Raw genomic sequence first — 14,801 nt, 5'->3', positions numbered from 1 at the left:
GGATGGCCATCTGTATCTCTAAAAGAGTAATTAGTGCAGCCAACATTTCTCATTGAGCATCACCAAATACAGGGTGGTCTATACCATTCATAAACTCCTGTAAGGCCATCTTACTACTTGGAGCTGGTTCAGAGTACAAGTTAGAAAATTACTGCACCATTAACTTTCCTATTTCACTCAGGTTCACTATAATCAAGCCCCCTTGATCCCATAATTGGGAAATGTGAGAATTATCTGTCCTTTTCTTCACCGCTCTCACCAGTAAAGTCCCGGCCTTATCCCCATGTTCATAATAGAGAAGTCTCTTATATTTAAGGGCTCTTTCAATTTTATAAGTTTCTAAGAAGCAGAGTTCCCATCTGGCATCTTCAAGTTTTTTGTACATTTTGCTCAGACAGTCCCTTTTGTGTGAACCTCTAGCTGTTTAATCGCATTTGTCAACTTATCAACTTTTTCCTTTTTTCCTTCTGAATATAACTCGCATAGCTAATGATTCTCCCTCTCAGACAGGCTCCTTGCAGAAATGGAGTAGAGCCAGTGATAGCTGGATCATTTCTGGCCTCCCAGACACCAGAGAAAGCAAAGCAGTATGTTGGAGCTGCTTACCCTGAGACAAGAGCAGCTATATGGCCTTGATTTTTGTGCAATTTCCTAGCACAACTGAAAGGCCATGAGAGAAGATGGAAAGGGGTAAAGAGATATGAAATGAATGCCTGTCAACCCCACTGCTTCTGCATGTGTGTGTGTGTGTGTGTAGGAGACAACTCAGTCCTGGCTCCTCCCCCAAGTCATGCAAATAAGAGACAATTGTTTTCTATAGCAGGCCCAAAGTTATGGAACTCTCTTCCAGATTCAATATGTCAAATAACAGATAGAAAGAATTACAAGCGTGAACTGAAAACATGGCTCTTTAGAAAAGCATACGATTTAATGTAAAAGACCAATAATCTGATAACAACTGCATCAATACCAGAGATAGAAACATAGAAATGACAGCAGAAGAAGACCAAACGGCCCATCCAGTCTGCCCAGCAAGCGTTCGCACTTTTTTTTTCTCTCTCATACTTATCTATTACTCTTGGCTCTTAGTAACCTTTTTTATTCTATTTCCCTTCCACCCCGCCATTATTGTAGAGAGCAGTGTTGGAACTGCATCTAAGTGAAATAGCTTAATTAGTTAGGGGTATTAACCACCTCAAGGAAGCTACACCCATGCTTATCTGTTTATCCAGACTATGTAATTCAGTTCTTGTTGCCTGAATATAGATCCACGTTTCTTCATTCCCCCCCTGCCTTGAAGCAGAGAGCTATGCTGGATATGCATGAAGTGTCAGACTTTCTCTCCTGCCGTTGAAGCAGAGAGCTATGCTTTATATGCATTGAAAGTGAAGTATCAGGCTTATTTGGTTTGGGGTAGTAACCGCTGTAACAAACAAGCTACTCCCCGCTTTTTTGTGACTGCAAATCCTTTTTTCCACATTTCCTCATTGCTGCTGAAGCTTAGAGCAATGTTGGAGTCACATTAACCGTGTGTATGTTTATTGAATAAGGGTATTATCTCCAGGTAGTAGCCGTCGTTCCCGTGAACCCACCCACTCTTCATTTCACATCCTCTAGACTTTATGGATCCACAGTGTTTATCCCACGCCCCTTTGAAGTCCTTTACAGTTTTGGTCTTCACTACTTCCTCCGGAAGGTCATTCCAGGCATGCACCACCCTCTTCATAAAGAAATACTTCCTGACATTGGTTCTGAGTCTTCCTCCCTGGAGTTTTAAATCATGATCCCTGGTTCTGCTGATTTTTTTCCAAGGGAAAAGGTTTGTCGTTATCTTTGGATCATTAAAACCTTTCAAGTATCTGAAAGTATCTGAAGATACGTTATCTGAGATAATGTTAATGGATGTGATAAACATTGTTAGTAGGATTAGAAGCTGTATTCATGTTAGGTTGCTGTCCCATTCTGATTACAACAGTGTTTGAGACTGACAAGTCCACACAGAAGCACCCTTTTCAGCAATTTATGAAGCACTCCTGAAGAAGCGATCCCTGTATCGCGAAACACCGGCCGCTGTCGGGGTATTTAATTCTTGGGGACCAGCTGACATTCTAAGACTGCTCTACATTTAAAAAACACACTTTATAACATCTAACCGCAAGTGACGAGTAATCCGGACGGCAAGTGTATTTCACTGCCGTTGTCTGGCTTGCTGATGCGGAATTCTTTAAATATTTAAAAATTGTTTTTTCTGATCATATCCATAGTCTGCACAGCATTCAAATTTCATTCTACTTGATCTTTTTTTGTTTTGTGTTTTGATTGATAAGACGAGTGCCGCAGTTCTTTGTTGCATTGTTCATGTTAGGTTGACCATGAAAATGCAAGAATATGAACTAGTGTAATTTCCTATAATATTTATGATTATGAACCGGAACCTGTATACAATACGGTGTCTAACTAGAAGGTGAATGCTAACACACAGTATGTGATTGTTGACCATGAATATGTATGCAGATCTTGAAAACCGCTGTTATCTTCGTTTGGAACGATGGTATATAAAATGGTAAAATAAATAAATAAATAGAATTGTTCTCTGAAGACAACAATGCAACAGTCGAACAAACCATACTTACTCTGCTTGAAAGTTGTTCTCTCTCCAGTCAGAATGAAATAAATGGAATTCAGGGGATCTATAGGTATGAAGTAGCATGAGAACTACTGTGCATGGGCAATGAAAGGCTTTTGCTTTTCTAGAAAACTCTGTAAGAGTCATGTCTGTTAAGCACTGAGTGCAGTTTCATGATCCACTTGTGTGACTACTGAATTCCTTTCTTCAGAGAATACGTCAGGCATAAGCAACTTTACTTGACTGTCTTTTATTACTTCATGATAGAACTTTGTATTGCAGTGCATTTTGGCCTTGTATGGTTTTTTCCAGATAGACATTGTACATATTGGCTGAATGGGCAGACCTTATTTCAAATATACTTTGACCCATGGAATAATGTGCAGGTTGAGAGCAAGAGGCACAAAGGTTAACAGTGCTCTGTCTGGTAGCTGGAATATATCATTGCAGTGTGAATGGGAATAATTGGGCAGACTGGATGGGCTGTTTTCTGCCATCATCTACCATTTTACAGTTTTACAGGAAATAGGTGTTACTCTGAAATTTTCAGCAATCAGTAGGCCAGAAAAATTATACCTTCAAAAATTTTTCATATTATCTAGTTTTAAGATTTCACTTACATCATCTGCAAAACTTTGGATGTTCTGATGTAGGCAAAACATCTACTTTCAAATATATGTACTGTTGTTATAATATTACCTGGATGTTCTCAGGAATATGTGCTGTGCTTATGAGCAGTTGTCCATTTCAGTAGAACAGCCCATCACTGACTACCATTTTCTTGTAATATTTGTGTTTCTGAAACAAGTAAGAGCAAAATTTTAATTTTAGTAAATAGTTAATCCATTTTTTCTCTCGTGGATTACTGTACTGTAGTGATGAGGCCATTTTTGGTTCATTTTTAGCAATGGGACTGGGCCTTGGGGCTAGATCCCTGACCTTCAGGCCTGGGCCTCGGTGACAGAACCAGGTCTCATGGCTGGTCCCGACACTGACTGATCCTCAGGACTAGGACTGGGCTTTGGTGCTGGCACCTCTGTGCCAGGACTGGTCCTCTGGCCCTCTGCACTGGATCAGAGACTTTAAATCAGGCCCTGGTACTGGGGATAGGTCTCCAGGCTGGGCCTAAGTGCTGGTCCTGGGTCATTTTTTGTCCTGGGATGGTCCAGCCATGCGTGCCGAAGGCCCCCCCTTTTTTTTTATTTAGCTATTCAGGGTTGGCTTTTTGTTTGGGGGGATGGGGCATTTGTTTTCCAGTTTGGCAATAAACCAAACCAAGAATAAATTAAACACTCTGAATCTAGATGGAAAAAAAACAATCCCAAAATGAAAAAATAAATCTAACTGAAAAGTTTGAGGCTGCACATCCCTATTACATATTGCCAAAGCAGTGATGAAGCAAGTCTTCCCCAATTAATCACAACTACTTCTATATTTACTGTAAGGACATTTTCACTGAGACTGGATTATTGACGATTATAGCAAAATTATATGTATAGCAAAAAGGTCTCTTGTACGATATTTTTGCATCTTGTTTAAAACATAATTTAAATGCAGTTCTGCTATTTAGCCACTTGATGTCACAATTGGACTTTTGAACTTTGTTTTTATTCGTGTTTATAGTCTGTGTTGTATTCTGTTTCTAGATGAAAGTGTTTTCAAGGCTGTAGAAAAGAGATCTGAGACATGGGGAGCAGCAGAAGTCCAAGAGGATGAAGAAACTCAAGTGGAGCTTCCAGTTGATCAGGTAATTTGCCAAAGCCACTTTAAATATGAAGTAAAAAAATGGGAAAAAGTTAGAAATATATGCAAACAGTTTTACCTGTGTTTTTTCCCCCCAACTTTTGTTTTTCTTGTACTGTCTTGAACAGGCTCAGGATGTGGCTCTTAACTGCGAATCTGGGTAGAGGAGATACTTTTCAGACTTGGGCCTAATTTATGGAAAGATTTTCCTTTGAGCCCAGAATAGAAGAATCCCTTTGTTAAATCCAGGTCCTTTGTGTTCCTGCCATAATACAAGTTACTTTGTAAAAGGAATCTATTAATGCTGGGGAAATGTCATGGTTGCTCAGTTAATTGGTTAAAATAGCTTTATTTTCAAGCAATCACTTTGTACTCAGTGAACATGAAATATGAATCTTAGGATATGGTCTCTTCAAAAATGACAACATATAACATTGTCTGACATCAGTAGAAAATGTCTGTTTTATTGTCCTGGTTCATATTGCCTGAACAAAAATAAGCAAAGCATTTGTACATTCTAACTGTCTAGTAAGTATTTGTTAACTGAAACAAAATTATATGATCCTAGATTAGTCACACAACTGGTCTCATTTACCCTCTAATTCTTGTTAGAGAGAGGCCACATTAAATAATGAAATTTACAAACAGTATATACTGGTAGAAAAAGTTTTTGTGGGTATATTCAGCAAGCCCAAACTGACCCCTTGTTACTTAAAAATAAACAACAAAAAACAGGCAGATGAGAACCATGGAAAAAAGATAGCCTTAATAAATAATAATAATAATAATAATAATAATAATAATAATAATAAAGCTTTAATCTTTTTTTTTATACCATCCATGACATATTTCTCTTGTTAGAAATTTATGTACAAACTGCTGGAACAGCAATAGCTAACGGAACAGTAGGTCCTACGATATTCTTGGATCTCTCATGTGGACTTTCTCTCTCCACCCCTCATCAGCCTCCACCCCGAAATTCTCCCAAGGACCTAGTCCTGACTGCAGTAGATTGAGGAGTGTGACCTGGGAACTGAGATAAAGCACACTGCCAGGCTGTACTCCCCTCCTGACATCTGTCTACAGCCTGTGCTCTTTCACGGCCTGCTGCCACAACCACTGCAGTCAGGACCAGGACTGGCCTGCTTCCTGAGCAAGGTAGTCTGGAGGAGTGAGGAAGAAAAGACTTGGCCTGCCAAGGGGATGAGGAGAAGAGAGATGGGGCGGAAAGTGATCATTTTTTTCTGGGGGCTACGTTGGCACCCCTACCCAGGTGCAATAGGAGCACTGTGTCTTAGTGACTTGGCAATATTTGGAAGGCTAGTTAAACAAAAAGAAAAAGGCATCAGGGCCACACATTTCGATACCTCTGGTCTGTAGCAGCTCTGTTTTTTAAAATTTTCTACCCATCTTTTTCTTCTCATCCCACCTTCTCTGAATTGATCTCTTCTTTACCATCTAATCTCCCTTCTCTTCTAACAAAGTCGCTCACATACAGTATATAAGAAATTATACAAAAGATGAGCATATGATGTACAATACAGCAATCCATTTTTAATGCATAGTTCATATATAATATGGACTCCACTGGACCATAGCCTATCCTGCATGCCAGAATAAATACAAAGTTAAGAAAACTGATGATTATTTATTTTAAACAATTTATATTCCACCTTTAATGGAAACCTATGCTAGATGGATTACAGCAATGTTAATACACAGTAAGATAAAAACTTCTTCACAATTAAAACTTTGCATCCTCCATATTAAAATACTGCTAATCTTGAACTAGTAAATATGCCTTTAGTGGCTTACGGATGGTGATATATGGCTCAACTGTGCAATTATCCCAGCTCTAGTGGTCTGAGTTCAGGGAGAAGAAGCTTCTTAGTGCAAGTAACTTACCTTCTGATACCACCACAATTTCCTGCTGTCTTACTTCAGCCTTCCCTTTTGTCTTGAATTTTTTTGATTGAGATTGAGAAAAGACTGAAATGGCGGTAATACTAGAGAGTAATTACTTTCACAAAGAAGAGCTGGTCCCACTTCTAACTGTGGAGGTGGGCAGCCATACAGCTGCTGCAGTGGAGAAAAGTGGTGAATCTGTGTTGGGGTAGGAGGAAAAAGTGAGTATGCTTCTGGAAGGAAGAGCTAACCTAGGATAGCGCACGCTCCTGCACAAACTGCACTGGGGTAAGTTTCTTGAGTTGTCATCCTGCTTCTAGCAGCCTGATACAGGCTTTCTTTTGAATGCCGGGATCTTCCATTTTTGACAGTTTGAGTATGTATGTGTGTTTTTTTACACCTTCAACTTAGTGTTTTCTGGTTGATTTGTGAAATCCTGTTCTGCGAGGAGTCCATGCTGACCACGGACAATGAAGAGCATGTGTCTTAAGAGCCAATTGCAGAGTTTAAGGAGGGACAGGGTAGGGTATGTATGTATGTGTGTGTGTATATATATATATATATATATATCAATGTATTTTCTTTTTTTAAGACTAAGGTACAAGACAAGAAGCGTTTCTTATCAGTCCCATGGAATAAGCAGCAGACAGAGCTTTGCAAGCTAACAGTAATACTTTAGAAGCTACTTAAGAACTGCCATACTGGGTCAGACCAAGGGTCCATCAAGTCCAGTATCCGGTTTCCAACAGTGGCCAATCCAGGTTACAAGTATCTAGCAGAATCTCAAATAGTAGATAGATTCCTTTTCACTTTCACTCAGACATAAGCAGTGGCTTTCCACAAATTTATCTGGTGGTTAATGATTTTTAGACCTTTCTTCCAGGAACTTGTCCAAAACTATTTTAAACCCAACTGCGCTAGCTATCTTTACCACATTCTCTGGCAATACATTCCAGAGCTTAATTGTACATTGAGTGAAAAAATATTTTCTCCAATTTGTTTTAACTGTACTACTTAGGCTATTGTGGCTTGCAACTTCTGCAGACAAGCAGGGGTGTACTAATTTAGCATTAAAGAAATCTTGTTGCAACACGGACGGGTTTAAAGAAAAGTCTATCAGGAAATATTGCATCCTCCTTTAGTTCCATTTTTCCTGTTAGTTCCTTTCTTCTTCAGATGTATGCACAGTAGTTGCTATTTTGAAAAAGATATACATGTATACGTTACCTAACTTATTTATAACTTTTACACCTGCTGGTTGAGTTGAACAAGTGAAATTGGACATTTTCTGTTGTCTACGGGTTTTAGGTGGGAGGTTTGGGTGAACTGGCGGGGGGTCGGGGTGAAGTCCTGGGGGGTTTGTGTGAACTGGAGGGGGGACTGGATGAACTGGTGGAGGTATTAGCAAACTGATGATTTCAAGCATGTACGCAAATAAGTTACTTAGGGAATAGCCACTGCTATTAATTGCATCAGTAGCATGGGATCTTCTTAGTGTTTGGGTAAGTGCCAGGTTCTTGTGGCCTGGTTTGGCCTCTGTTGGAAACAGGATGCTGGGCTTGATGGACCCTTGGTCTGACCCAGCATGGCAATTTCTTATGTTCTTATGTTCTCCACTGTCTTGGTCCCTGAATGCCCATCCAATCCCAGAAGTAGGTATTAATGGATATGCTACAGTCCATAGCTGCATCACTGGTGGGTGATTTAAAGCTGCTTTTTCCCTAGTAGCAGGTTCACATGACAGTTGACATGCCAGGAGAGACATCTGTTGAGCAAAATATGTTTCTTAACTAGATACAGTGTCTGTGAAGGCTATTGCAGCAACACATTTGTGTCCAGACATGTCAGCCGATTTAAGCAATGTCTTTTTTACGTAACAATAGAAGTTCTTTGTCCTCAGGAGCATCCATTTTCTTTGGTTCAGAACCATGTTGTATGGTTCAACTGACACACAGCTCTTTTTACGATGACCTAGGCTAGGCTCTACAGACCTGTTTGCCTCAGAAGACAACAAAAAGTTGAATGGTTCTGTTCCATGTTTCTGAGCAGCTACAGTCCAGCTCCTAGATGCTTTGTGCTAAACTGGAGCACTCTGTGTACTCCCAAATTACTCTGTGTACCCCCAAATTCTTCTCATTGCCAAGACTGTCCAGAAGGTCACTGGAACAAGGTGAGATTGGTTCTCATAGTCACATCAAATGTGGTGTCCATATCTTGTCTGTCAGCTCAGCCTAAGTTTCATTTGGGGGCTCTCAGATACTCGTCACATTGGAGGACAGCAGACTCTCATTCAAGCCTGCCATTGTTGACCCTCATGGCATAGATGTTACATGTGCAGTCGTCTCCTCGTTATTTTTTCCAAACTAGGTGGAGGAGATGATTCTTTCAGCTAGATAGCCTTCTACCAAAATATAACCCCATCCCCGGATGCGGATTGCTACCCGATGAGACCATAAACTTATTTGTGTTTATTCTTTGGAGCTGGTACCTTCCAAGGCTAGCTATTGTATGGCCTCTTCTTTTCAGGGCCTAGATTCTTTGTTGAATGGAAGGGGAGATTACTCCTAAGGCCCAGAGTGCTAAAAGTGACTCTACGTATCCCTTGTTATGGTCCCTGGAGAGGGGTAGGGTTATGTCCCAGTGGATGCTGGAGGTGCTAAATAAAGTCAATGAAGTCACTGTTTTAGTGTCCAAATAAATCTTTACTGTTGCAAATACATGAAAATGGCACAATACTGATCCACAGCACTACAAAACATCCAATTTACAAAGTCCTCCTCAATCTGTGCAGGAATATCGACTGCCAGAGCCGGGGAGTTTTTACCTTCCAGGTGGTGCAGAGTGTCCTTTAGATGGGCAGAGACAAGATATAAGACACAGTCTCTGCACAGAGAAAGATAAATTCTCTCTCCCCAGAGGGTTGAAAGCACCAGATAGGTGTCTTCAAAGATGTTAGGCTTTGTCTTTACTCACAGTTAGATGATTTCAATATTTTGTTACTTCTGATGCAATCCTTGTTCTTTACAGTTGCAATTCCTGATGGGAGGGATCCTTTGGAGCAGGACTCTCTGTGCTCCAGTCAGGAAGGAAGGGCAGCTAGAACTTCCTCCTGGATGTTGAAATTAGAAAAATGGAAGATAACTTAACTGGAGCACTTTCGCTTGCAACTTTAAATCAGTATTTATAAGAGAAGTAGGCCTGTAAGTTGAACAGTATGTAGGGTCTTTATTTGTTTTTTTTTTCTATTAAGGTGATAGTAGCTATCAGTATGGTGCTAGAAGATGCACCCGGCTGTTTGTTTATTTATTTATTTAAAACTTTTATATACAGTTGTTCCATATTCTAGCACAACGGTTTACATAAAGTGTAATTAAAAACAGTTTGCACAGCAGAGGCACATAGTTTTGAAATGTCTGTAATATTCAAGAGGGTAGTCATTGAGCCCTGGACTTTTATGAGTTGACAAAGCACTCAACGCCCTACAGATCTCATTCTTTGTTATTGGTGCTTTCAAATTTGGACTCTACCTGGGTGCTTTCAAGCTAGGTTGAGAGAACATTGTACAAATCTCATCGCTGTGTGAGTTTCCTCACTCCGAAGGACATCAAATCTTCACTCTGCATGTAAAAGTGGCCCCTAACCCCTACACTACTACCTAAACCTCACCTCGAATTACTAGGTGGGCCTCCTATAGTAGCATAAATAGCTAACAACTACAAGGGCCTTGAAGATAGTCCTCTCTCTCTCTCTCCCCCCCCCCCCCCCAACACACACATCTCAGGCCCTTCCCAAAACACAAATTGCATTATGGGCATATCACATGACATCACACAGCTTAATGCAATTGAAAAAGGTGCAGTTATTTTCAATGTTATGGATTCGCAAAGCCAGCACACTTTTATGGAAATCCCGCCCCCGATTCCTCCCCCAATCCCTCCCCTATTAAAAATTTGTGAAAATGCTTTAACACAATTTGATAAATGACCCTGTAAGAAACTCATAATATGATTCCATTCCCTAATCAAAACTCTAGAATATTATCTTACAACCATAAGCACAAGGGGAAGTCAGAATTTAAGAGAATTAAACAAAAAAAATAAAAAGAAGAAATGTTATCTTCTTATACTGTTAGATACTGTGGTAGACATCTTATAAGATGCCTACCACAGTATCTAACTATGGGATGGCAATGATAACAATTTCTTAGATTTCACAACATTTTTTAACTATTCTGGAATAAAAAACAAGTAGGATTCATTCTGAAATTTTACAAAATGCTTACAAGTCTACCTAAGGAGGAAAGTTGCACCCATAGCGCAGACCTCCTGAAACAAGGCCAAGAAGCCTCTCTTTCTTTCCTTGGTCACCTTTGCAGAATGAGAGAAAATTCTGATCACTTGAACAATAAAGTGAGTATTTACATTTTTTAAGTAATACTTCATTATATAACTAAGATCATGATCAGAAAAAAAGGAAACTAACAGAGTTGTTCTCTCAGAAATTTCAAATGCAGAGGACTCTAAAAGTTCTGTCAAATTCAAATCCTGGTGGTGGGTTGACCAAGATTCTGCCTAGAATGCAGAAAATATACTTTATTAAATGCTGGACTATTTTCAGGCAATATATATAAATTCTCTGTCAGATATCTTCTCAGGGTCATTTTAGGTAATTCTCTCACCAGCCTTGGAAAATTAAGGAACCTAATTTAAATTTTCTTTGAAAGTTTTCAGCATATTCTAGACGACGATTTAAGGTCCCATGCCTGAATAGTGGTATATTTATCCTCCAGAGCAGAAACTTTACAGATATATCATGTAATTTAGAAACTTGAGTGGATTCTACAGAGTCTAACCTTGTCGAAATTGTATTCAGTTTTGCAAAGTTTTCAATAAAGGCATTCTCAAGCTTTTGTATAATTTGCCATAGGGAATCCAGGGTCTCCACATCAAGCTTAGTAGTAACAATGAAGACAGCGATGACAGAGAGAACCGAGTGGGACTCACTTCCCAACTCTTCATGATGTCAATGGTTCTCTCTAAGTGCTGAAACACAGTACTCATCAGACATTGTTGGATCCTCAGAATGTATATACCCAACAGTCGAAGCTCCCTCAAATGCAGTGTCAGCGGTCACCTCGTTGGGCTGTGGCTCCATGGTGCCTGGATTTAGGAGAACACATTCAGCCAGTGGAAGATGCTCATCTAAGGGACTCAGGGAAGCTTCGTCCCCAGCAATGGAAGACGCTCCTTTAACTGCCACATTGCGGCCCGAACCCTTCAGAGTAGGAGAGACAATCGCAAACTCCAAGATGGGCACACTGGGCTAAGGTGAGTTGGGTCTCAGAGGAATAAACCCTAACTCGCCCCTTTATTTTTGGAAGCATCTTTAGTATAAAATGTTTTTAATTGAATTGAAACACATGGGTAAACAAACAAGAATAAGAGACATATTGTTTCTTATACATCCCCAATTCTCCCAATGGAATCCTTTGTTCCAACTCATCTTTCCTTTCTGGCAAGAATCCCCCCACCCCCTCCCCAAACAGAACACTCCACCTCTGTAAAATAGAAAGTTCAGGGAAGTCCACGAGTAGTGAGTTTATAGGGCACTAAGCCCTGATCAGTCATTCAGTATCAAACTGTGTGCCCGGTGTGGTAGTGCCTGTAAATATCCATTCCAGATTTGGATAAAGCGATGGCATTGTTGTGGGCAAGTCTTGGAAGCCATGTTGTCCATTTGCATCATGTGGTGTAGATGGATACGCCACATCCAGAAAGAGGGGGTTGCAGCGTCTCTCCAGGTGAGGAGAATAACCTTTTTCCCCACCACAAAGGCCTTTCTCAGAAACCAACGAGAGCCTTGACCTCTAACAAGCGGTCGGGGAATACAGTCAAATAGGATCATATATGGGGATATGGGAAGATTAACCCCTAATAACCGCCTTAAATATCCCACAATGCTCCCCCAAAACATTTGACTGCCCGGGCAAGCTCAGAAAGCATGGGAAAGGCAGCGCGGACAAGACGCGGTGGTCGCCAACTGAGCGTGAAAGGCAATTTGCGGAGTAACATATGCCCGACGGAGCAGCTTGAATTGCATCTCCCTGTAGTACATGTTACTGGTAAGTTTAGTCAAATTTTTCTTACAAGCCTTGAAAACCGCTATAGGCACCTGAAACACTCCATGCCTGTCCCATCGCTCCACAGAAATTTGGTAGGAATCGGTCGTTAAACCTTTAAATAGCCTTTGGTAATAAATAGACAGGAAGGCACACGTGGACTTCCAAGCATGAAAAAACTTTCAATGGTCTGAAAATGTGACGGTAACTTATTGGAGGATGGGATAGAAGTGAGATAATAATGGAGTTGTAGGTTACCAAATAAATGAACCCCGGACAGCCCATATATATTTTGAAGCTCCATAAAAGAGAACATCGTACCTGAAGCATCTAATACATGGCCTAACATGGTAATGCCTTTCTCCTGCCAGTCTCTAAATACTCGGGATTGGGAGCCCAGTGAGAAATCAGGATTACCTAAAATAGGTGCCAGGAACACACAAAATGTTGGTAATCCAAGTTGCTGAGTCAAAAATCGCCAGGCGTGGTGAATTGGCGCTATTAGTGGGTCTTGGCACACTGCTCTAGAGAGAGCCCTGCGGGGGCACATGAGTACATAGTGCAAGTCTAACGGGGCAACTAAAGTATGTTCCGCCAAGGGGGCCACAAAATTGGGATCTCCAAAAATCCAATCTCGAGTTACACCCAGATTAGCTGCAATATTGTAACGGAGCAAATCTGGCACACTCATCCCACCCAAACCCCATTTCAATTTGAGCCAGCGCAGTGGGATTCGCACCTTCTTACCCCTCCACAAAAAATTACGGATTAGTTTGTCCAGAGTCCTCAAGTCACTGCTGGTTAGAAGGAGTGGGAAGTTCTGCAGCACGTAGAGCCACTTAGGCAAAAGTATCAATTTGAATAAATTAATGCGTCCCCAAAGAGATATAGGGAGGTCTCGCCACTGGGTTAATTTGTCCCTCGTCAGGTTTATTAATCAGGAAATATTTAAGGAATAAATGATTTTCATATCAGTGGATAGATAAACCCCCAAATATTTGAGAGAGTCTGTTGCCCTTTGTAGAGGAAATCGTCCCGTCCAACGTTCTTTAAGAACTGACGGGTAGGCCATGGCCTCTGACTTGTCCCAATTTATTCTCAAACCTGAGAACGTACCGAAAACTTGAAACAGTTCTAAAAGGGCAGACAAGGAGTGCTCCCGAGAGGTAAGAAAAACTAATACGTCATCTGCGAAAGCAGAATATTTAAAAATTTCCTTCTTCGTCTGATAGTAAAACTGCACCCCCCTTAATGTTTGGGGAAGCCTACAGCGCCAGGAGCAAGGGTCTTATAGTAAGCAGAAATAGTAGGGGGGATAGTGGGCAACCTTGACGAGTGCCTTGCATCACTGAAAAGGGTGAAGATAGCATCCCATTGACAGATATCGAGGCTATGGGGTCATTATAAAGTAACTGGATGGCTTGAAAAAAAATCCCTGAAACTCCATTGAAATAAGCAACTGAAACATAAAACCCCACTCAACCCGATCAAATGCCTTTTCGGCGTCCAGACTCACCACCAGAAATGGGATGTCCGAACGCCGGCATAACGCCATCGCCGTAGCCACCTGCCGGATATTGGTCAATGCGTAACACCTTTTAACGAAACCCACCTGACTCGGCTGAATTAAAGTTGGCAAAATGTTCTCCAAGCGATTCGCCATAATTTTGGCTAGTAGTTTATGGTCAACATTCAGCAAGGAGATGGGATGATAGGCGGTTGGCAGCAACAGGTCCTTACCAGGCTTTGGAATTAAAGTCACATGGGCTACATTACCATGTAGGGGAAAGGAGCCCTGGTCTATCAAATTTTGAAACACCAAAGGGAGGAGATTTATGAGAGGGTCCACTAAGCATTTATAAAACTCAGAGCTAAAGCCATCGGGCCCGGGCGCTTTCAACGTTTTGGCCTGGTTAATAGCTACCCGAACCTCCTCCACCTTGATAGGTTCATTCAACCAGCGCTGCTGTGCCACCGTAATTGAGGGAAGATGAAATCTGGTACAGAATTCACTCCAATTTTCCTGATTCCACCCCTCGGACTGATAAAGAGAAGCATAATATTCCTGAAAAGTGGTTAGAATATCTGGTGTATTATTAACTATTTGGCCTCTAGAGGTCCGTATAGCTGGAATATGGCGGGAACCCCTGGCTGATTTGACCAAACTGGCTAGCATTTTCCCTGTCTTATTCCCAAACTGATATAGCTTAACCTGATAGTATAGGACACTTTTTTCCTCTCTGGAGGATGAGAGAATTAATTGCAGTTTGCAAGGAGACATAAGCCGCTTGGTGTTGAGGGGACTGCAGAGCCACGAGAGCCCATTTAGCCTTTTGTAATTGGGCACTGAGAAGTAAAAGCCTTTTATCCAAGGATTTTCTCCAGTGGGCAACATAGGAGATGATGTCA

General features: G+C 41.0%; 1 protein-coding gene across 2 annotated transcripts in view; it reads left to right on the top strand.

The window, feature by feature from the left end:
- DCDC2 (doublecortin domain containing 2) overlaps positions 1-14,801 on the top strand; it is a 445,801-nt gene that overhangs the window by 345,890 nt on the left and 85,110 nt on the right. For both annotated transcript variants that reach the window (XM_029590761.1, XM_029590762.1), the window contains exon 8: positions 4,273-4,373. In XM_029590761.1, coding sequence (XP_029446621.1) covers positions 4,273-4,373 — 101 coding nt within the window. The remainder of the gene's footprint in view (positions 1-4,272; positions 4,374-14,801) is intronic.

Source organism: Rhinatrema bivittatum, chromosome 2 (genome assembly GCF_901001135.1).
Source record: "Rhinatrema bivittatum chromosome 2, aRhiBiv1.1, whole genome shotgun sequence".
NCBI lineage: Eukaryota > Metazoa > Chordata > Amphibia > Gymnophiona > Rhinatrematidae > Rhinatrema > Rhinatrema bivittatum.
The sequence above is the reverse complement of the archived record's forward strand: the minus strand, read 5'-3'. Positions and strand labels throughout refer to the sequence as shown.